Below are 21,661 nucleotides of genomic sequence, written 5' to 3' on the forward strand. Positions count from 1 at the left end.
CCGCATCCCAGGATCCCGGGCACACATCATCCCCGCATTCCAGGATCCTGGGCACACATCGTCCCCACATTTTGGGATCCCTGGGGCAGCACATCCCCTCCTGCTCCTCTTCCCCAGCTCCCAAAAGCCCCTCTTTCTCCCCAGACGCCCTCCATCCCGCCCCGTGCCCGGCGGACACCCCGGAGCAGGCAGGGCCCAGCGCGGGGGAGAGATGGACGGTTTTATTATCAACCGGTTTCGCTGCAGAGCGGGCGAGCGCGGGGCGTCCCCACCGGCCAGGGACCGGGGACGAAGGAGCAGCCAAGCCACGGGGTGCCCCCAACCATCCCGGAGAGCCGAGCCCCCCCGGCTCCCACACCGGCATGGACCCAGCGCTGGAGGGGCACTGGGCTCCGTCCCGCCGGAGCAAACCCACCTCAGCCGATCGCCGCCGCCCCGGCACGCCGGGGAAGTGCCAAGGAGCCGGATGGCACAGCCACAGCCCCGGGTGGCACAGCCTTGGGGGGCCCCCAGCCCAGCCCTACAGCCCCCCATGGGGGTGGGTGGGCGTTTTCCACTATAAATAAGATTTCAGCCCTCTCATCAGGGCATCTGTCCAGGGGGCTCCGTTGGGTGGGGGGCGAGGGGCCGGACCCCCCCCGAGCTGGCCTGGCAGGGCGAGCCATGCCCCCGGGAGCGGGGAGGGCAGAGGGAGAGCGGGGAGTGGAGGGTGGCCGGGGGTCCCCGCTCAGCCCAGGATGTCCAGGTAGACGGGGGGGGTCTTGACGAGGGCCTGGAGGCGGCTGTGGATCTCCTTGATGGGTCGCCGCTGCTGGGGTTCCCGCTGCCAGCAGCTCTGCATGATGGCGTAGACCTCGGAGGGACACGTGCGGGGACGCTCCAGCTCCCGCCCCTGCGTGATGCACTCGATGGCCTGCGGGAAGCCGGGAGGGAGATGGAGTAGCCCCCCCCCCCAGCCGGGTACCCCCATGAGGGTCTGCCGCCAGCCTCATCCTCCCCGCTCGCTCACCTCGGTGTTGGAGAGCTGGTACCAGGGCTGCTTCCCGTAGGTGAAGATCTCCCAGAGCACCACGCCGAAGCTCCAGATATCGCTCTCGGTGGTGAATTTACGGTAGAGGATGCTCTCGGGGGGCATCCAGCGGATGGGCAGCATGGTCCTGCCCCCCACCTGCCCGCAGCAGGGCCGTCAGCGGGGCAGGGACCCCCCCCTTTGCCCCCCCAGCCCTCACCCTGCTCATTGAGCACGCCTCAGACTAGATACAAGGAAGAAATTTGTTACGCTGAGGGTGCTGAGACGCTGCCCAGAGAGGTGGGGATGCCCCATCCCTGGAGACGTTCAAGGTCAAGTTGGACGGGGCTCTGAGCAACCTGACCTGGGTGAAGCTGTGCTCATGGCAGCGGGGCTGGACTGGGTGACCTTGAAAGGTCCCTTCAACCCAACCCAGTCTATAATTCTACGATTAAATCTAGATGGAGATGGGTCGGGATGCAGCAGCTAAGAGGGAAAATTGAGCGTGGCCCCCCCCAGCCCATCGCAGAGGGAGAGGGCAGCTCGCCAGCCCGCTCACCCGGTAATAGTCGGTGCTGTAGATGTCCCGGGACATGCCGAAATCCCCGATCTTCACCACCAGGTCGTGGCCCACCAGGCAGTTGCGGGTGGCCAAGTCACGGTGGACGAAGTGGAGGGAGGCGAGGTAGACCATGCCCGAAGCGATCTGCGTGGCGATCTGCAGCATGTGGCTCAGCGTCAGCTGCCCGCAGGGCTGTCCCTGCCCCTGGTCCAGGATCTTGGCGTCGGGGCCGTGGGACCTGCCGGGGCAGAGGGGCTGCTCGAGCGGGGGACGAGCGAGAGTGGGTGCGGGGATGCGTTTGGGGGGGACGTGCAGATGCGTGTGCAGGAGAGGGCGTGCAAAGGCAGGGGAAGGGCCGTGCCCACACGTCAGGAAGGACGTGCACGTGTGCGTTCACGCTGGGGAAGGGTGTGCGCGCATATGCATGCGTGCCAGGGAAAGGAGAGCACATGCGTGTGCATGCACACGGGGAAGGCCATGCACACATGCCAGGGAAGGATGTGCATGCGTGTGCATGCACAAGGGAAAGGGGTGCACTTGTGTGCATGCACACAGGGGAAGGGCACACACATATGTCCACACATGCACAGGGGAAAGGCATGCACATGTGTGCTTGCACACCAAGGAAGGGCATGCACACATGCCAGGGAAGGGCATGCACACGTGAGCGTGCACACAGGGGAAGGGCGTGCACATATGTGCGCAGATACCAGCAACAGGCATGCACTTGTGCACATGCATGCCAGGGAAGGGTGTGCACGTGTGTGTGTGCACACAGATGGAAGGGCATGCACATGTGCATGCACACACGTGTGCGTCTGTCCCTGGCATGCGTGCACACAAGGGAAAGGCACGTGCTTGTGTGCATGCATGCCAGGGAAGGGTGTGCACACGTGCATGCACAGAGGGGAAGCACATACACAGATGTGCATACGTGCCAGGGAAGGGTGTGCACATGCGTGTGCATGCACAGGGGAAAGGCATGCACTTGTGTGCACATGTGTGCATGCACACAGGGGAAGGGCGTGCATGTGTGTGCACACGTGCCAGGGAAGGGCACGCATGTGTGTGCATGCACAGGGAAAAGGTGTGCACGCATGTGTGCACAGGCCTGGGCCATGACGCCGGGGAAGGCTGCGTGTCAGGGGGGCGCGAGCCCGCACGCGCCGGGTGTGAAAGCGCGGCGACGCGTGCGAAGTGGGCGCGCGAGGCGGGCCGGGGGCCAGCGCGGCTGCGGCCGCCTCCAGCCCCTCTGCCTTTGATGCCGAGCGCGGCTGACAGCCGTGCCGGGGCGGCCGCGGCCGGGAGCTGGGGGGGTTCTGCTCGGCAGAACCATTAATGCCAACTCCCATAACAATAATCATAAAAGCCACGTCTCAGAGCTCATCGCGTGGCCACTAAAGCGATGCCTCTGGCAGCCCCCCCCCCCCGTCTAGCAGCAATACCTGGGGGGGCAATCGAAAAGTCTCTGCTTATTCCAGCTGATGGCCAATCTCTCTCTATTTAAGCCTCTCAGACAGCTAATCTAATCAATATTGCAAGGAGGGCTGCATTAGCAGGGAGCAGGCTGGCTGCGCTGATGGAGCGGCAGATGGGGGGGACAGGACCCCCCCGACCCACCTGAGGAAGCGGTTGAGGTCGCCGTGCTTCATGTACTCGAAGACCATGATGAGGGGTTCGCCCTCGGTGCAGACGCCGTAAAACTTGACGATGTGTTCGTGCTGCAGCACCGTCAGCAGCTCGGCTTCACGTTGGAAATCCAAGCGGGTGCTTTCCGTCACCTCCTTCAGCGCCTGCGGGCACACGGCGTCAGCCCGGCATCGATCCCCCCCCGCCCGGGACACCCCAGCCCACCATCGTGTCCCCCCCTCCTCACCTTCACGGCCACCAGCATCTTCTCCTGCTCCGGGAGGAGGTTGTAGCACTCGGCCAAGAAAACCTTCCCGAAGGCGCCTTCGCCCAGCTCCCACTTCAGCACGATGTCCCGTCGCTGCACGTGGTGCACGCCTGGGGGGACCCCCACCCATCAGTGGGACGGGGATGGGGGCATGGGAGGGTGCTCGGGGACCGCGGTTGTGTGTGTGCCCCCCCAGCCCTTACAGGCATCGCAGAAATACTGGGGGTTCTCGATGAAGTTGCTCTTCAGCCCCTCCAGCTTGCTCTCGGCCGAGGAGAGGGGGCTGCTGCCCAGGTTCATGAAGTGCAGGGACATGGCCAGGTCGTCCTCCTGGGCCAGCACCGCCGAGCCTTGCGGGGACAAGGACAAGGCCATCGGGGGGGGTCCCGCGGCCCTCCCCAGCCGCTGCGGCCAGCGCCAGGCTCTGCCGAGCATCCCCCCGCCCCGGCGGGCCCCCGGGGGCCAGGCAGCCCGATCAAACCCATTTAGAGGCTGAATCCATTCCAGGAGTGAATTAGCAGCTGCTGCCCGCGCTGCCGGGGGGAACCGGCACCCCTCCGCGGTCCCCATCCCTGCAGGGATGTCACCCAACAGCCGGGTCCCAACCCGGGTACCCGGCACAGCCCCGGCCGCCCCGCGGATGCGGGAACTGGGGTGTCCCTGTGTCGCGGCTCGAATCCCCCGTGGCGCCGGGCGAGGCGGGGGGACTCACGGTTAATGCCGAACTTGGACCGGCGCCCGCACTTGTTGAGCACGATGAGCATGACGGAGAGGAAGAGGCTGGCGAACACAGCCAGCGCCACGGCCACCGAGACCTGGTGACAGCAGGGATGGGGGCTCGGGTTGGGGTCCCGCCAGCTCCCTTCTCCCAGCCCTCGGGGGACTGAGATGGCCACGAGTCCCAGGAGCTGCCGCAGGGGAAACTGAGGCACCGGGACTCTGCTATTCATCCCTGTCATATGGCCCCATCCCACGTGGCTCTGGTTTGGCTGTCCCCTAAGGATTTGTCCCACCCTCCCACGGGTGTCCTGGTCCCCCCAGCCCAAACCACGGAGCATCCCCTCACCCCGAACGTGTGCTCGTCCGTCGTCTCCACGGGCCCCTCCAGCGAGCTGTTCCTGGTGCCTGGGGCAGGAGAAGGGCGCAGGGTGAGCGTGGGGTGGGGGGTCCCCATCCCCTGGGGTGGTCCCGGCAAGTGGGGGGGGTCCCCAGGACGGCAACACTCCCGCAATGACTCTGCACCCTCAGCGCAGGGTGGGGGGACCCCAGGATTGGCTCTGGGGAGGGGGATCCATGGTTTGGGGGGGCCTGGGGCAGGGGCCTGTGCCCGCTGCGGTGGGGACCCCGTGGGGAGCAGCGTGCCCAGTCACTCACCCAGTGGAGACAGAGACACTGGTGCAGCCCAAAGGGAGAGAGAAAGGAGAAACACTCGTTATTCCCCAGGCGAGAGCACCCCGTCCTTCCCCGCTCCCAGCCCTGGGGAAACTGAGGCACATCGGGGCTTGCTCGGAGCCAGCGGCCAGAGCCAGACACAACCCGCTGGCACACCAACGCAAGGAGAGATGCGGCGCATCGTCGCCGCCGAAAACGGTGTTTGCCAGCACCTACCAGGGATGGGCTCCTCGGGGCTGAAGCTGAAGGGGTTTTCCATGAAACGCCCCTGGACGCTGCGGGCGGCGAAGCCCAGGGGGTTACGGACCAGGAGGGTGTAGTTGCCGTTGTTGACGTGCGTGGGACGGTTGAGCTGGAGGCAGCCGTGGAGGACGGTGGAGTTGTGCTCGTATTCCACGATGCGGGTGTGGATGTAGGGACCCTCGGTCAAGGCCGTGCCGTTGAAAAGCCAGCGGATGCTGGGGACCGGATTGCCGTCCACCGAGAAGGGGATGCACCAGAAGTGCTGGGGAATGGCTTCGTGCAGGAGCAGGATCACTGGGGGGACTGGGGGAGACAGAGCCGGGTGGATCCCCGAGCCGGCCCCCTCGCCCGGACCCCCACGCCAGCCCCCTCCGGGCTGCTCACAGGTGACGTTCAGCATCACGCTGTCCTCCGCCAGCCCCGCCGCGTTCTCCGCCCGGCACGTCAGGTCTTTGTGGTTGAGGTTGGACGAGACGTTGATGATCTCCAGGACGATCTCCCAGTCCGAGAGCTGCGGGGAGCACCAGGACAGGGTGAGCCCCCCCAGAGCCGTGGAGCTCCCGCATCCCCCCACGGCCACCGCACCAGCTGCGGCGGGGACGGTGCTGCCAGGAAGGTCCCTGGCCGTGCCCCGGCGAGGCTGAGCTTGCCTTGGTGATGACGGGCAGCTCGGGTCCCACCTCGGGGATCACCCATTCCCCGGTGGCCGGCGGCTCGGCGGCGATGCGGCAGGTGAGGTTGACGCTGTCCCCTTGGCGCAGCACCGCCTCGGGGTGCTCGATGCGGACGGTCGGGGGCTCTGCGAGGAGAGGCCGGGGGTGAGCGGGGCCACGTCCCCTCCCGCGTCCCACGCTCTGGGGGACAAACCCAGCACCCAAACCCAGCGGGTCCCCGGCCACGTACCGCAGGCGCGGAGGGGCTGGCTGCCCAAGGGGACCAGCACGCTGCCCTCCCAGCAGCCCAGTGACTGGTTCCCCAGCTCGGCCCGGCTCCCGTTCTGCCAGAGCTGCAGCCAGCGGAGGCCGCAGGAACAGTTGAAGGGATTTCCCACCAGGATGCTGAGATGGGGCAGGGAAGAGGACAAGGGGTCAAACAGGCTGCGGTGGCCCCGGCTCTGGGTCATACACGGGTGTATTCGTCCCCGGCGGGGTCAGCCAAGGCTGGATGCCGGCATCCCCGGCCCCAGCGGCACCGATCCTGCGTTGAGTGCTGCTGGTGCCCCCACATGCACCCAGGGCCACCCCATCCCCACGCCCGTGGCTGTCAGAGCCGCCATCTCGCTGCGTCCCCAGCCCCGTCCCTGCCTCAGCGTCACCCCGGGGGTGCATCCCCGCTGCGGGATGCTCCGCACCCGCCTTCCCCCCATCATCACTCACAGCTCCTGCAGGGGCAGATGCTGGAAGGTCTTCCAGGAAAGGCTGTGCAGGGCGTTGGAGGAGAGATTCCTGCCGGGACAGACCCTGTCAGCCGCCCCCTCCCACCGCAGACCCCCGTCCCGCATCCCCCCACCCTTGCAGAGGGTCTGGCCGGGGCGCGGAGCAGCACCGCGGCCACCGCTGTCACGCCGTGACCAAGCAAACCCAGGGTGCCACCAGTCTTCAGGCACCTCCCTGCAAGCGGGGAGCCCCACGCACCCCAGGACAGGGTCCCCCCCAGCTCGCTGGGGTCCCCTCCCGTGCCGGGGCAGCACGGAGCTCCCGGGGGGGCCAGCAGCTGCCTGCACTCCTGCCCCCCCGATCGATGGTTTCCCACTCAGCGGCACAGCCCCACGCGGCCCCCCCCGGCCCGGCTGATGCGCCGACGGGCAGCGGGACACCATCGATCCCGCACGGGGACCAGCCACCCTGTCCCGGGCCCAGCGCCCGCGGGGATGGGGTGCCAAGCCCCAAAACTGGGGGGGGGGGATACTCACACGTGGCTCAGCCTGGGGGTGTCCAGGAAGGCATCGGCAGAGACGTGCTGCAGCCCCGACCCCGAGATGGTGCTGGGGGAGAGAAGGGCTGAGCACCCGCACTGGGGACCCCGAATCCACATCCTGGGAGCGCCCCCCTTCGCCTCCCCGCAGCGGGATCAAGCGCTGGGGATCCCCCATCCACCAGCCCCCCCCCCGTTTCCCTGTGCAGGGACCCCACCCCGGGGTGCTCACAGGCTCCTGAGGTCCCGCAGCGTCCTGGTGTCAGCCCGGGTCAAGGTCGTCAGCGTCTGCTGGTTCTCGATGACGCTGGAAGGCAAACGAGGGGGGATCGGGGGAGTAGCCCCAGGACCCCCGTGCCCGGGGGGCGAGGGGAGTGGGGGGCCACGGCTCTCCCCCTCCCCAGGCTGTGCCTGCGCTGCCCCGCGCCAGCCCGCGGCTGGGGACGGGGACAGGGACGGAGCTGCGCTGCCCCACTGTGCCTCAGTTTCCCCCGGGCAGACAGGGATGAGCTGGGAAGGGGGGGCCGGGACGGCGGCAGGCGATCCTGCCGGTGCTGAGTCTCCGGCTGCCGCTTGGAGCCTGCGGTCTCACCCAGAGAGCGAGTTTGCTGGGTCTCAGCCCCACTCCCCCGTGGGTGCCCACCTTACCTCGCACCCCACGGTGTCCTGCGATGTGACGGGGGGCACCCACTGTCCCCCCCTCCCCTTTTCCCAAGGCAGGGGGTGCAGGAAAGCCCCTCTGGGAGCGGGTGTGGGGTTTTCCCACCCGCCCCACCCCAGGGGCTGCTCCTGCAAACCCCAAATTGTCTGGGGTTACTTGGGGATTCAGACCCACACCGAAGGGGTTTTGGTCCTGCTGACCCCCGAGGCAGGGTCCCTGCCGCCACCCCCATGGACGAGGGTGTGGGGCTGGGAGGGAGGAGGGAGGCTGGGGCAGGGGGACGGCCGGGGGCCTCTCGGGGGACCATCATCCCCACCACCACCCACCCCACCCCGCCAGCCAGCGAACAAAGAGCTGGCAGCGCCCCGCGGCGCAGCGTCCCCCGGCACCTGGGGAAACTGAGGCACGGAGACGTGCCGCAGCCAGCCCCCGGCAATGCGGCACGGTCAGGGCTGCGGCAGGGGGAGGACCCAGGAGTCCGGGCACCCCCGTATCACCCAGCACCCCATACCCCCGCAGCACCCTCCTCTCCACGCCACGTCCTGGAGCAGGGGGATGAGCGAGAGCAGAGGAGATCCCCCAAACCAGCAAATTCGGGGTGCCCCCCCTCAGCATCCCAACCCGCAGGCCCCAGGGCAGGGTGACAGCCCTGCGGGGTGGGGGGACACGAGGCTCGGTCCCTCCCTGCCTGGGGCCCCCACTGCACCCTCAGCCCTTCGCTCCCACTGGCATCGCTGCGGGAGAGGGCGAGGAGCTGCCCCCAGCCCCTCACTCGCTCCCCAGGGGGATGCAGGAGGGACCCCCCCCATCTTTGCAGCCCCCAACGCCTCCCGCTCCCCACAGCGATCCCAGCCCCGGAGCAGATCCAGGCCCACCGCCGCGGTCTCAGCCCCGTAGCGCTCCCTGCTCCATCACCGCCCCAGCCCAGCCCCATCGCCCCGTCCCAAGCTCCGTCAGCCCCAGCCCCATCGCCTGCATCATCATCATCCCCAGCCCCATCACGCTGTCGTCCCCCAGCTCCATCACCCCCAGCCCCATCGCCCTGTCCCCCAGCTCCATCACCCTCAGTTCCACCACTGCATCCCCCAGCCCCTCTGCCTGGTCCTCAAGCTCCGTCACCCCCAGCTCCATCACCCCCAACCCCTCCTGCCCAGTCCCTGAGCTCCATCCCCCCCTGCTCCACCACCCTGTCCCCCAGCCCCACCACCTCCAGCCCCACCACCCTGTCCCCCAGCTCCTCTGCCTGGTCCCCTCAGCTCCATGTCCCCCGGCTCCATCACCCCCTGCCCCTCTGCCTGGTCCCCTGAGCTCCATCACCCCCAGCTCCATCACCCCCAGCTCCATCACCCCCTGCCCCATCACCCCCTGCCCCTCTGCCTGGTCCCCAAGCTCTGTCACCCCCAGCTCCATCACCCCCAGCCCCGTCACCGCATCCCCCAGCCCCTCCGCCCCCTCCCCACTCACACGTCGGTGAAAGCCCCGGTTCCCAGCAGCCGGGCCAGGCTGCCCACGGTACCGGGCTCCCGGCAGAGCAGGGCACCGGCCCGGGGGCAGCGGCAGGGCCGGGGGCAGGGACCGGCAGCGCCCGGGGCGGGCAGGGACAGCAGGGACAGCAGCAGCGCGGCCAGGCAGAGCCAGGCGGGCAGCGGCGGCATCGCGGACCCGGTGCCGGACCCGGTCCCGGTGCCGGTGCCGGTGCCGGTCCCGGACCCGGACGCGGTGCCGGTGCCGCCCTCCCTCGCACTTGCCCGGCAACCCGAGGACGGGGCCGTACGGGGTTTAAAAGCAGCACAGGGACCGGCCTCCCGGGAGGGGCCGGCGGCTCCCCCCGCCCCGGCACCGCCCCGGCCCCGGAGACCCCCCCCCGGCCCGCGGGCGGGGATGGAGGGGCAGGGCCGGGACCCCAGGGAAGCCCCCGGCCGGGGGGGGGATCGGCCGCAGCCCTGCCCGGAGCCCCCCGCCCCACGGAGGGGTGTCCCGCTGCAGCCGGGCACCGAGCAGGGTGCCTGCCTGCAGCCTGCCTGCAGCCTGCCTGCAGCCTGCCTAGACCCCTGCACCCTGCCCAGACCCCTGCACCCTGCCTGCACACTTGTGCCATCCATACCTGCACCCTGCCTGGACATTTGCACCCTGCCTGCACCCTGCCTGCATGCTGGCACCCTCCACCTGCAGACCTGCCGCCCCCCAGCCCCCCAAAATCAGCGTCCCGGCACCGGCACCCCCAGCCACACGCGTGCACACGCGTGCACACGCATGTACACACGCACAGGCACGCACACCCCTCCAGGACCTGGCTCCAGCCCGGAGCTGGCTGCACCTAAGGGACAGGGGACGTCACACCAGCACCCCCAGGCTCATGGGGCCACCAAGAGCCCCCCAGCCTGTCGCACCCCACCCAGGCCGTGCCCCGAAAATCTCGAAGCACGATGGAGCCGGCCTGGCCCGGGCTCTTCCCCCAGCACCCCGTCATGTCGGGGGGCAGAGAGGCTGGAGATGGGGGACGTTTGGTGGCACGGTGGCCCCGTCCCCAGGTGTCACCCCGGGGTCGGGACCCTCCTCCTCCTCCCCGAGGAGGGACCCGCCGCTCTCCCACCGTGGGTCCCCGTCCCCACCCGGCTGCCGCCTGGCCCCGAGCCCATCCCAAAGCGCCTCGGGGGTGGCTCATCTGCGCACTGAGTTTAGCACGTTCTCAGCCTGCGTTCCTCCCCCATGGCTCAGCCCCAGGCCCGTCTCCCATGCCAGCTCTTGGTGGCGCCCATGGGGCCACGGTCCCCCCTGGGGTCACCCCGCTATGAGACCCCGCTGCTCACCCCCAGCAGCCCCCCCGGCAGAGCAGGCTGGTGGCTGCCGCCCGCCACGTCCTCCCAGATTCCACCGCTTTGACGTTTTTCCCCAGAAACGCCCCCGGTTTGGGCACCGCAGGGCAAAGCCGCAGCCGGGGCACGCAGGAAGCCGATGGGGCTGGCGGGGAGGGAGCGGAAAGCCCCGTGTGCCGCCCTCCCGCCCCGGGACCCCCACAAACCAGGCACTGCCGCGCCCGAGCTTCGTCCCCCTTTATTCGTGCTCATCCCGCGACCACAGATTAGACAGCGAAGCCCCTTCCGTGGACCAGCACGGCCCTGACACTGGTCCCAGTGCCGGGGACTGGGGGGGGGTGTGAGGGTGGCCCCAGGCGTCTCCCACTGCAGGCCTACCCCGTGCCTCAGTTTCCCCACCTGTAAAAGGGGGGGTGCGTTACTGACCTGTTTGCCGGGCAGCTGGGGAGAGGCAGCAGAGGCAGGTTGGTGGGGGGACCCTGAACCCCAAACCCCGCTCCTCACCCCCAGACCCTCATTTCCCCCCCCTCCAAAAAAAAAAAAGAGAAGACTGGGGTTGTCTCCTCCCGACCGGCAGCCCCTCGATCCCTCCTCCCAGTCTGGGGCACCCCAATTTATTCCCAGGGGAAATGCACCCCACGGAGCACCCTCGCTTTGCCTGCCACCCCCTTCCCAAGGCACCCGCTCCTCGGCCAGACCCTTGGAAGCAATAAATAACGCGGGCGGGGGTCCCGGCGGTGGGGGGGCGGCTGGAGGAGGGCAGGGGGGTGCAGAGTCCGGTGCGGGTCTGAGGCCGCCCCGAGGATCAGAGTCAGGCCGTCCCGTTGGGGAGCCGGCCGGGGCTGCGGTCCTTGCGGGTGGGCAGGGGGGACACGGGGGGCTCGTCCTCCCCGGGGGACTGATCCGTCTCGGCGTCGGAGGGTTCGCCCGAGCCGCGCCGGCGGTTCTCGGGGCTGTAGAAGAAGGAGAGGGTGCGGAAAGCGGGAGCCATGTGGTCCTTGATGCTCTCCAGGAGCTGGATGAAGGAAGGGCGCTGGCGCGGGTTCTGCTGCCAGCACCGGCACATCAGCTCATGGCTGTGGGAGAGAGGGCGACCGCTGGGTTTGGGGGGGCCCCGGCACCCCACGGCCATCCCGACACAGCAGAGACCAGGGCTCAGGGCCGATTCCCCCCCCAGCCTTTCCCACAGCAGGGTGGGGATCTGGGGGGGTCTCACCCCCCACTCACAGTTTGTCGGGGCAGTTTTCGGGCCGCTCCAGGACGCCGTTGTCCATGACGAAGCGCAGGACCTGCTCGTTGGACATGCCCTGGTAGGGCTGCTCGGCCAGCGTGGCGATCTCCCACAGCACCACGCCGAAGGACCTGCCGGCATGCCGCCGCTCAGCCGGGGGACGTCCCCCAAATCCCCCCCGGGTTCCCCCCACCCCAACACCTACCAGACGTCGGACTGCGTGTTGAAGATGCCATCCTTGAGGGCCTCGGGGGACATCCAGCGGACGGGGAGCAGCCCCTTGCCCCCTTTCCGATAATAATCTGTCTCGTAGATATCCCGGGTCATGCCGAAATCTGGCGGAGGAGGAAGAGGAGGAAGAGGAGGAGGAAGGCGTGAGCGCCAGGAGATGCAGGGCTGGCAGTGAGCCTGCCTGCCGCTGCCCACTCACCTCCGATCTTGACGGTGAAGTCCTCGGACACCATGCAGTTGCGGGCAGCCAGGTCCCGGTGCACGAACTTGTTGGCGTTGAGGTACGCCATGCCGTCGGCGATCTCCCCCGCCATCTGGATCATGTCCTTGAGTGACGGCGGCGGCAGCCCGGGGTTGTTCTGCACCGTGCACAGAGAGTCGGGGCTGGGGGGACACACCAGGACCCCCCCGGGAACAAGGTGGGTGCCCTTCACCCCTGGAGCACTGCGGCACCCGCCCAGCCCCTCACCTCGGCGTCAGGCCTGAGCGAGCGCAGGTAGCTCTTCAGGTCCCCACGTGTCATCAGCTCCATGATGACCAAAGCTGGCTGGCCCTGGGACACAACACCAAGCAGACGGACCTGGGGGGACAAATGGGGTGGCACGTGAGCGGCCGGACCCCCGCCCATGTCCCCTCCCTCCCCTCCGGCCGCCCACCTACCACGTGGTGGCACTTGAAGGCTTTCATGACGGAGGCCTCGTTGAGGAACTCAATGCGCTCCCGCATGGTGGCCAACTCATTGACCGTCTTCAGGGCCACCTTGGTCTCCTCGCCCTCAGTGGCCAACCCCAGCGCCAGCCCCTCGTACACCATCCCGAAGGAGCCCTGCCCCAGCTCCCGGATCACCGTGATCTTCTCCCGCGACACCTCCCACTCATCGGGGATGTACACTGCGGGGCGAGGGGGGACCACCCCATCACTGTCACCATCCCCATCCCCGTCACCATCTCCATCCCCATCCCCATCTCCATCCCCATTCCATCCCCAGCTCCAGCCCTATCTCCAGCCCCATTCCCATCTCCAGCCCCATTCCCATCTCCAGCACCAACCCCAACCCCAGCCCCATCCCATCTCCGTCTCCGTCTCCATCTCTGTCTCCATCATCTCCATCTCCATCATCTCCATCTCCAGGCCCATTTCCAGCCCCGTCCCATCTCCAGCCCCATCCCCATCCCCATCCCGTCCCCATCTCCAGCCCTGCCGGCATGGCCCCAGCGAGGACGCCCCTCCCCGTCCCCACGTACTGTCCGAGGCACTGAAGTACTCGGGGTTGACGGAGGCGTAGAGCGTCCCGCTGGGGTACCCGTCGTTGCTCCTGCGAGGGGTGGGCATCACTCAGGATGGGGGGCGAGGGCACGATGCCACCTCCCCACGACCCTTTCCCAGCCCTGCCGTGGCGGGATCCGGCCCCAGCCCAGCCCTGGGGGTGCAGGGGGGGGGTCGCTACCTCTTCTTGTTGTAGAAGAAGACGAAGACGGCGAGGCAGGAGATGAGCACCATGAGGACCACGGGCGTGACGGTGAGCAGGACGTAGAAGCTGCCAGACTCCTCCTCGGCTGCCGGGAGCAGGCGGCCGTGGGCCAGGGCCCGGGCACTCATTCCGCCCCACACATTGCAGGAACACTTGTCCCACCACTGCCACTGGGCCAGAGAAGGGAGCCCCCAGCTCCCCAGACCAGCAGCACCCACTGATCTCTGGGTGTCCCTGTCCCAGAGCATCCCCCAGATCCCCCAGTCCCTCAGCATCCTCTGATCCTCCAGTGTCCCAGTCCAGGAGCATTCCCCAGTCCCCCAGCTCCCCAATCCAGCAGCATCCCCCGATCCCCCAGCTCCCCAATCCAGCAGCATCCCCTGATCCTCAGCATTCTGGTCCAGCAGCATCCCCTGATCCCCAGAGCCTCAGCCCACCAGCATCCCCCAGTTCCCCAGCAGCACCCCCTGACCCCCAGCTCCCCCTCCCTCCCTCCCTGCCCCATGGCCGGAGACCCAGCCGGTGTCCCCCCTGTCCCCCCGTGGGTACCTGGCCCCAGGATGTAAAACTTGACGAGCCCCGTCCACGAGCCGTTGCCAGCCAGCGAGGTGGCCCGGACCTTGGCCGAGTAATTCCCCGGTTGGAGCAGAGCCAGATGGACCCCCCCGTACTTGGAGTAGCGGTGACGGGAGACGCAGACGACAGTGGTGACCTCCTGGGGGGGACAAATGGGGGGTGGCGAAGGGGGCTTCATCCTCCTCCAGCCATGCACAAGCCTCAGGGGAGGGAGATGGGATGGGATGGGATGGGATGGGAAGGGAAGGGAAGGGAAGGGAAGGGAAGGGAAGGGAAGGGAAGGGAAGGGAAGGGAAGGGAAGGGAAGGGAAGGGAAGGGAAGGGGATGGGGATGGGGATGGGGATGGGGATGGGGATGGGGATGGGGATGGGGATGGGGATGGGGATGGGGATGGGGATGGGGATGGGGATGGGGATGGGATGAGATGGATGGGGATGGGGATGGGATGAGATGGGGATGGGATGAGATGAGATGGGGATGGGGATGGGGATGAGATGAGATGGGGACGGGGATGGGGATGGGTGCTGTGCCCCCATAACCAGACCTGGCCGGGCCGGGCAGGGAGGGCTCCAGGGGGTCCTCACCTCGCTCTCACGGCTGTACTTGATCTCATACTTGAGGATGAGCCCGTTGGGGTTCCTGGGCTCTTCCCAGCGCAGCAGGACACTGTTCTTGCCGGCCGGCTCCCACGTGACGTTGCCGGGAATGTTGTCGGCTTGCACTAGAGAGGGGTACGGAGAGGGTCAGATCCTGGGGGCATCACCCAGATCCCAACCCAATCTCCCCATCTTGAAGGCGCCAGGACCACAGAGCATCCCGGCATCGCCGAGGCAGGGTTTGGGAGGGGGGACGCTGCCGGGACGTACGCTCCGGCATGGTCCTGGCGAAGACGAAGGTGGCAGCACTGCAGCCCACGGTGTGCGCGGCGTGGTTGCAGGCGTGGATGTCGATGCGGTACTCGGTGAAGTGCCGTAGCCGCGACAGCACCGCACGGTCGCGCACCACCTTGTCCTCGAAGATCTGGAAGTCGGGTTTGGGCTCGCCCCCAGCGCGGCTCGGGGCCGGCGGCTCTGCCGAGGAGGCGTTGGCCGGGGATGTGACAGCCACCACGTCCCTGCGCCGCTTCGGGGTCCTGCGGGAGATGGGGACAGGAGGCGGTGGGGAGCCAGGATGCCTGGGTTGTCCCCCAAAATCGAGAAGGAGAGGGGAGATCCTCCAGGCTTGTGTGGTCTCCGCTCACCTCTGTGGGTTCTTGTTGATGGATGTCACCTTCCAGGGTGGCCTGAGACAGCGAGAAATCAGTTAAAGGATCTGCCAGGAGCAGCCACCGGACCCCCCACCCAGGGCAGACCCACGCATCCAGCCTGGGGGACCCCCCTGACATGGGGACCCCCCCCAGACGGCACCTGGGGATGATGATGGAGTTGTGGAGGAAGTTCTCAAACTTCTTCTGGAAGGACTCGGCTTCACCCTCCATGCGGAGCTGCCCATCGGTGGGACGGCAGGGGCAGCACCGCTCCTCTGCGTCCTGCTCCACCTCGGGGCCGTCCCCGTCCCCGAAGCGGGTGTCCGCGCTGCTGGTGGGCAGCTTCAGACCTGCGGGCAGAGACGGGGAGGGGTGGCAGCGCTGCCGGAGCCCGGCTTGGTGGCACCATCCTCATCCCGCCGGTGTCCTCGGCCGCTGCACCCAACCTGCCTGTGCTGCCCCTGCCCGGCAGCCCTGCCTGCCCTGCCTGCCCTCACCTTTGTGGCAGTAGTCGTTGACATAGAGCTCCATGTCCTCGGCCAGCTGCTGCCACAGCACCAGGTAGTAGGTGATGTTGCCATTGCGCTGCGTGGGCGGCTTCCAACGCACCACGATGTGGGAGGAGGAGTTGGACATGGAGATGACGTCCCGGGGCACTGTCGGGGCTGGGTGGACACAGGAGGGTCAGTCCATCTCTGAGGGGCCACCACGGGCATCCCTGGCCCCCTCCCCAGCCCCTTACCCGCCGGCATGGTGCGGATGTAGACCACCTCACTCTGCGCCCCGTAGTTGCGTCCTTCCTCGGCGGTGGTGAGGGTGATGGCGCGGACGAAGATGGCGTATTGGGTCCAGGGGCGGAGGTTGAGCAGGGCCACCCCCGGTGCCTGCTCGCTGCTGAGCGGCAGCTCCACGTCCAGCACGTTCCAGCTCTGCGCCCCGCAGGCATCCTGCCCCACGTACTCCGACACGTTCTGGAAGGGTCTGCCCCACGCCGGGCATCGGGGAGGGTCCCGGGACCCCCTCCAGCCGCAGGACCCCCCTGGGGTCCAGCAGCCCACAAGGAGACCACGGGTTGGGGTCCCCAAGCCCTCCATGATGGGGACAAGTTGGGGACAGGGACCACTTACGACTCCTTGTAGTAGACGATGAAGCTGAGGAGGTCCCGGTACTCGGGGGGCCGGTACCGCTCCCACTTGAGGAAGATGCGGTCGGACTCGGTGATGTTGGAGATGAAGCGCAGGGTCTGGGTCTTGCCTGTGGAGGGGTGGCAGGGTTCGGGCAAGGCAGTCGCGGCACTGCCGGGTGTCCCCGTCCCCGTACTCACAGGACGCCCGGTCCCCGTTGGTGCGGGGGTTGATCTCCGCCTTGTTCTGCCGCCCCTTGGTGCCTGTCACCTCCTCCATGCGGTAGATCTCAGCCAGACACAGCTTGGGGTTGAAGGCAAAGTACATCTTGCCCACAGGGATGGAGAGGACATGGTGGCTCCAGTCCCAGAGCTGCTGCAGGTTCTGGTTGTCCAGGACATACAGGGTGTAGTTCCTGGAGGAGGAGACGTGGACAGAGGCGGTGGGCACAGGCACCCCCAAAGCCACGTGTGTCCCCTCCAAACCCACACCTTGTCCTCACCCGTCCACCATGGAGTCGCCGCGGATCAGCTTGAGGTTCTTGAAGAAGGACAAGGAGACGAGAGCGAAGGAGTGCTTGATCTTCAGGAAGCCCGTGATGGTCTCGATGAGCCCCAGGCTGCTCTGCAGCTCTGAGGCCAGGTTATCTGGGGGCAACCCACGGATGTGAGCTCGGAGAGGGGGGCACCCCCCCATTAATTCACCCTGCAAGGGAAAAGACCCCCCTCCCTCACCCCCCGCACCCCGTGGCAGCTCTCCCACCCAGGCGGGTTGCAGGGGGCCGGATCCGGCACTCACAGCCCCGGCGGATGTTGACGATGAGGTTGCCCTCGACGAGGGTGCAGCCCCCCAGCTCCTGCGCCGCCCGCGTCGAATCGATGGTCTTGGTGCCCACCTTGCACTCCTTGGGGCACAGCCCCTCGCACTTGTGGCAGAAGATGCTGTGGGCAGGAGGACGGTGATGGGACGTGAGCCAGGCACCACGCCACCACTGTGCCCATGCCAGTGGACACCGGGGACCCCTCTACCTGCTCTCATTCCTGGTGTAGCCCGAGGGGCACTCGGAGAGGCACTGCCGCTGGTGGATGACAAACTTGGAGGCGTCGCGGGGGTTGTCGGAGACCTTGCGGAGGCTGGCGCAGTACTCGGCGGTGACGCAGCGCCAGCCCTCGTACTCGTAGGTGCGGGGCGGGCAGGAGGGCAGGCAGTGCCCGTTGAAATGGAAATGGCGGCAGGCGACGCAGGCTCGGTTGTCGCGGGGTCGCCCGCAGCCCCCCAAGCACTCGGCGTGGCAGCACTCGCCCGTCGCCGTGCACGCCGAGCCCACGCCGCACGGGCACACTGCGGGGAGAGAGCCGGTGCCGTGGGCAAGGAGAGTTCTCCAGGCACAGATCGCACGGCTCCGGGGCAGCACGGCGGGGCAGGGGTCCGGGATTTGCTCCGGGGGGGTAGAGGGAAGAGGTGGGAAGGGTTGCGGGGGGGGCTACTGAATCCTTCTGGCTCTGGGGGGCAAGGGGAGAGGGGTGGAGGGATGGATGGATGCAGAGATGGAGGGAGGGATGCAGGGATGAAGCAATGGAGGGATGCAAGGATGGAGCGATGCAGGGATAGATGGATGGAGGGATGGAGGGACGCAAGAATGGATGGAGGGATGCAGGGATGAAGCAATGGAGGGATGCAGGGATGGAGGGAGGGATGGTGGGATGGATGCAGGGATGGAGCAATGCAGGGATAGATGGAGGGAGGGATGGAGGGATGCAAGAATGGATGGAGGGATGCAGGGATGAAGCGATGGAGGGATGGATGGAAGGAGGGACACAGGGATGGAAGGATGCAGGGATAAAGTGATGGAGGGATGGAAGGAGGGATGCAGGGATGCAGGAATGGAGGGAGGGATGGAAGGAGGGATGGAGGGATGCAGGAATGAAGCAAAGGAGGGATGCAGGGATGGATAGAGGAATGCATGGTGGGATGAAGGGATAGAGGGATGCAGGGATGAAGGGATGAATGGAGGGATGGAAGGAAGGAGGGATGCAGGGACAGATGGAGGGACACAGGAATGGGTGGAGGGATGGAGGGATGGCCAAATGGTGAGTGGATGGACGGACAGGTGGGTTGATGGGTGGCTGTGTGACCAGCTGGATGTGTGGATGACGGGTTGCACGGATAGACGGCAGGACAGACGGACGGATGGGGTGAGGCACAGCCCATGCTGAGCCCCAGCTGCCTGGTGCAGCCGGGGCAGCGGGCGAGGTTACAGCCCCGATAAGGATCTGTGTTTACAGTATATATTTCATTACCAGGTCTCCTGTTTACAGCAAACGAGCCCGGGAGGGGCCCGTATTTACCTCGCCGCTGGGAAAACATGGCAGCCGGGAGCTGGCCTCTCCTCCGGAGGATGATACAGCGCGGATCCGGTTACCCCCGCCACGCTGCCGGTGCGGCACGCTCCCAGCGGCAGGGGAGCAACGGCCACATGCCAGGGCCTGCCATCCCCTTGTGGCTCCACCACCCTTCCCCAGCGCCCTCCCAGTTTACCCCACAGCCACCACGGTGCAAACCAGCACCATCCTGGCAAAGCAGCCGGCATGATCGAGCCCCGCACCGCCGGCACCCACCTTTCTGGCAGTAGCTGGATGTCCAGCAGCGATAATCCAGCTGCCCGTTGACGCTGGTCTGCGCACACGGCTTCTCCACGTCCAGGATGCCCGGGCAGACGTCGGCGCACTCTTCGGCCAACTTATTGCCGACGATGTAGGTGTTGTCCACGGCGTCGGGCAGCAGCAGCCCCCAGTCGATGGTGGAGAGGTGGCAAAGCTCCTGGTTGCGCTCGATGCGGACCGAACCGCGCAGGACGTGGCCGAGGCTGTGCAGCCCCACGTCCCGCAGATGCGGCATCTCGAAGATGACCAAGGCGTAGCTGAAGAAGAGGTTGGTGCCGCGGATGACGGAGAGGTTGGGGAAGAGATCCCGCAGGCTCTCCAGCCCGTAGACGCGGAAAAGGAGCAGGTACTCGGTGATCATGAGCAGGCGAGGGAAGCTGAGCCCCCGAAAGTCCTCGGCGCCCGTGGTGAACATCAACAGGATCTGCAGGTTGCCCTCGATGATGGAGCAGTTCTCCAGCTTCTGGAGCTGGGAGACGTCGTTGCGGATGTCCATGCTGCCACAGACTGGGGTGGCGAGAGGGGGAGCCCGTGGGCAGCGGGGACAGGGCAGCTGCCCCCCTCACCGCCGCCCAGGGACCCCCCCACCGCACCCATTGCTGGGGCCGCAGAGACGCTCGAGGGGGTTTAATATCCCGGCCCTGCCTGTCAAACGTGGCTGCAATTGGTTTGGGCGGCCAGGGAGATGCGAGCGGCTCTGACAGGCGGCCGACGCGCCGCGGCTCTCCGGGGCACGACGCGTCCATCAGCGCGGTGATGCTAATGAGGTCTGGCTGCCCGGGCAGCCGTCTCGCCCCGTGTCGGCCCAGGGAGCACGTCCCAGCCCTGCTGCCCTCCCCAGGGGGGTCCGGCTGGGGGTGCAGAGGGCTTTCCCCCTTCCCCGAGCCGTGGGGCAGCCGTGGGGGGCTCACGGCACCGTGGTTACCCAGCGGGCCAGCAGCTCCCATGAGATCGTTCCCATTAACTCCCCGGCACAGTGCCCAGGCAGCTAACGGGGCACGCGGGGCTACACGGGTTTGCCGTCCTGGGACTTTTCCACCCGGATTCCCCCCTGCATCTCCTGCTTCCCGGTCCCGGTGGGGATGCAAGAGCCGGGACAAGCCGGCGGCTTCCCACCGGCAGCATCCCCAGCCTGAAACCTGACGCCGAGTTATGGTGGAAAGAAGCTGCTGAGATGCCGGTGAGGGATTTACTGTAAACACCCCGAGTAAACACGGCCGGCTCCGCGTGTACCCTAAACACCAGGCAACGCCAGTACCACGGCTCGGCCACCCGTGCCGCAAAGACCCGCTGGCCGGCACACGGCACACGGCTCGCTGGCGTGGTCCAGGTGCTGGTGGGCATCTGGGTGCGCGGTTCGCCCCTCGTCTGTCCGCAGCCAGCCTGGGCCTGCGGCTCGTGGCCGTATCCTTGGGAAGACGTGCCCGGTGGCGTTTTTTCCCCTCTTGGTGTCCCTTGTTAACCACGGGCACCGTGGCCCTGGCGCAGACACCTGCCCCTCGCCCCCAGCCCTGCACTGGGGCTCGGCCCTTTGCAGGGGGCTGGTGCTGGCCGGGGGGGGCCCTGGGTCCCCTCTCCCCCCCAGTGAGGACACGAGGGTCCCCTCCATCCTCCCACGGGATTGAGGGACTGGCTGTGGGTGCAGCACCACCTCTGGGGTTACAGCCCCCGCTGCCACCGTCACCCCCCCTGACCTTGGCAGTCACCCCGTCCCTCCACCGCGCAAGGGGACAGGGGTCCCCCGTGTCCCTGGGGGGACAGAGAGGGGACAGGGGCCCCCGGTGGGAGCAGACACAGCGAGGCGCGTCCCCTGGGGAGCTCTCAGCATAGCCCCAGCGCTGGGATGCTTCACCCCCCCACCTCCATCGCTCCCACCCGCCCAGCACACCCCCTCAGTGCTCGGGGAAACTGAGGCACGGGGCAGCGGGGAGAGGGGAAGGCAGGACAGACCGACAGACCCTGACCCCAGCCCTCCTGGTGCCCCAGCCCCTGCCAGCCAGCGGAGCTGGAGTGGGAGCCCAGACGTCCCCTGTCACGGCCATGGGTACCGGGACCCACAGCCGCTCCCCACCGTGCCGCCCCCTCCCCAGCCATTTTCCATCCCAGTAGCAGCACTGGGAGCAGCGGTGCTGGCTCTGGCTCCCGCCCAGCCACGATTTTCCACCATCCCGGCTCCCGGCTCCAGCCGAGCCCCCTGCCACACTCCCCTTTTCCCAGCCCAGCAGTGGGGGGGTCCCACGCTCTGCCCCTCCTGCCCTGGACGGGGGGTCTGAGGCATACGGGGGTACTGCCATGGGGGAAACTGAGGCAGGGAGCACCAAAAGAGCTTTGCCTCGGGGCTGGGCTCTTGCAGACCCCCATGCATGATGCCATGCAGCCCCCCCCACCCCAGAATTGCCCCCCCCCCAAGCAAACACCCCCCACCCCGCTCCCGGCCACCCCCTTTCCAGGCACTTACTTTCGGAGGGGGCCCGCACGGGGGGCAGCGGGAGAAGACCGAGGACCAGCAGCATCACCCCCAGCCGCAGGGCACCCAGTGCCCTCGTCCCCATCCCCGAGCGGGACCCCCGGGGTCCCGTCCCCGTCCCCGTCCCGCCTCAGGCGCTGCTGCACTGTGTCCGGCC

General features: G+C 67.6%; 2 protein-coding genes across 2 annotated transcripts; both read right to left on the bottom strand.

Moving 5' to 3' along the window:
* Nucleotides 1–727: 727 nt before the first annotated feature.
* Nucleotides 728–9,402, bottom strand: NTRK1 (neurotrophic receptor tyrosine kinase 1). The gene is made up of 17 exons (XM_087772298.1): nt 9,143–9,402; nt 7,250–7,324; nt 7,016–7,087; nt 6,480–6,548; nt 6,007–6,161; nt 5,754–5,902; nt 5,488–5,614; nt 5,077–5,406; nt 4,843–4,860; nt 4,535–4,593; nt 4,181–4,283; nt 3,672–3,818; nt 3,448–3,578; nt 3,192–3,364; nt 1,569–1,809; nt 1,010–1,168; nt 728–913 (listed from the first exon to the last, which is right to left on the bottom strand). The coding sequence occupies exons 1-17, from the start codon at nt 9,331–9,333 to the stop codon at nt 728–730; spliced, it is 2,385 nt and encodes a 794-aa protein (XP_087628424.1). The 5' UTR covers nt 9,334–9,402.
* A 1,443-nt stretch (nt 9,403–10,845) lies between these two features.
* INSRR (insulin receptor related receptor) lies at nt 10,846–21,641 on the bottom strand. The gene is made up of 22 exons (XM_087772294.1): nt 21,496–21,641; nt 18,993–19,544; nt 17,403–17,715; nt 17,173–17,315; nt 16,877–17,021; nt 16,575–16,789; nt 16,378–16,504; nt 15,993–16,231; nt 15,748–15,915; nt 15,411–15,600; nt 15,245–15,286; nt 14,871–15,136; nt 14,589–14,725; nt 13,977–14,142; nt 13,404–13,512; nt 13,201–13,271; nt 12,617–12,846; nt 12,426–12,536; nt 12,156–12,315; nt 11,931–12,060; nt 11,722–11,856; nt 10,846–11,570 (listed from the first exon to the last, which is right to left on the bottom strand). The coding sequence occupies exons 1-22, from the start codon at nt 21,587–21,589 to the stop codon at nt 11,306–11,308; spliced, it is 4,008 nt and encodes a 1,335-aa protein (XP_087628420.1). The 5' UTR covers nt 21,590–21,641; the 3' UTR covers nt 10,846–11,305.
* Nucleotides 21,642–21,661: the final 20 nt, after the last annotated feature.

The sequence above is a fragment of the Nipponia nippon genome, unplaced genomic scaffold (genome assembly GCF_047370975.1).
Source record: "Nipponia nippon isolate SJK-2023a ecotype South Korea unplaced genomic scaffold, ASM4737097v1 scaffold_36, whole genome shotgun sequence".
Taxonomy (NCBI): Eukaryota; Metazoa; Chordata; class Aves; order Pelecaniformes; family Threskiornithidae; genus Nipponia; species Nipponia nippon.

Bases quoted from the DNA above. Each gene is read 5' to 3' on its own strand.
- NTRK1 (XM_087772298.1), bottom strand. From the start codon at position 9,333: ATGCCGCCGCTGCCCGCCTGGCTCTGCCTGGCCGCGCTGCTGCTGTCC. The intron at 6,549-7,015 runs GTGAGTATCCCC...CTGTCCCGGCAG, and splicing joins ACCCCCAGGCTGAGCCACGT to GAATCTCTCCTCCAACGCCC. The intron at 3,819-4,180 runs GTGAGTCCCCCC...TGTCCCCGCAAG, and splicing joins GTCCAAGTTCGGCATTAACC to GCTCGGCGGTGCTGGCCCAG.
- INSRR (XM_087772294.1), bottom strand. From the start codon at position 21,589: ATGGGGACGAGGGCACTGGGTGCCCTGCGGCTGGGGGTGATGCTGCTG. The intron at 12,316-12,425 runs GTGAGGGGCTGG...TGCACGGTGCAG, and splicing joins CGCTCAGGCCTGACGCCGAG to AACAACCCCGGGCTGCCGCC. The intron at 11,571-11,721 runs GTGAGTGGGGGG...TCTCTCCCACAG, and splicing joins GAAAACTGCCCCGACAAACT to CCATGAGCTGATGTGCCGGT.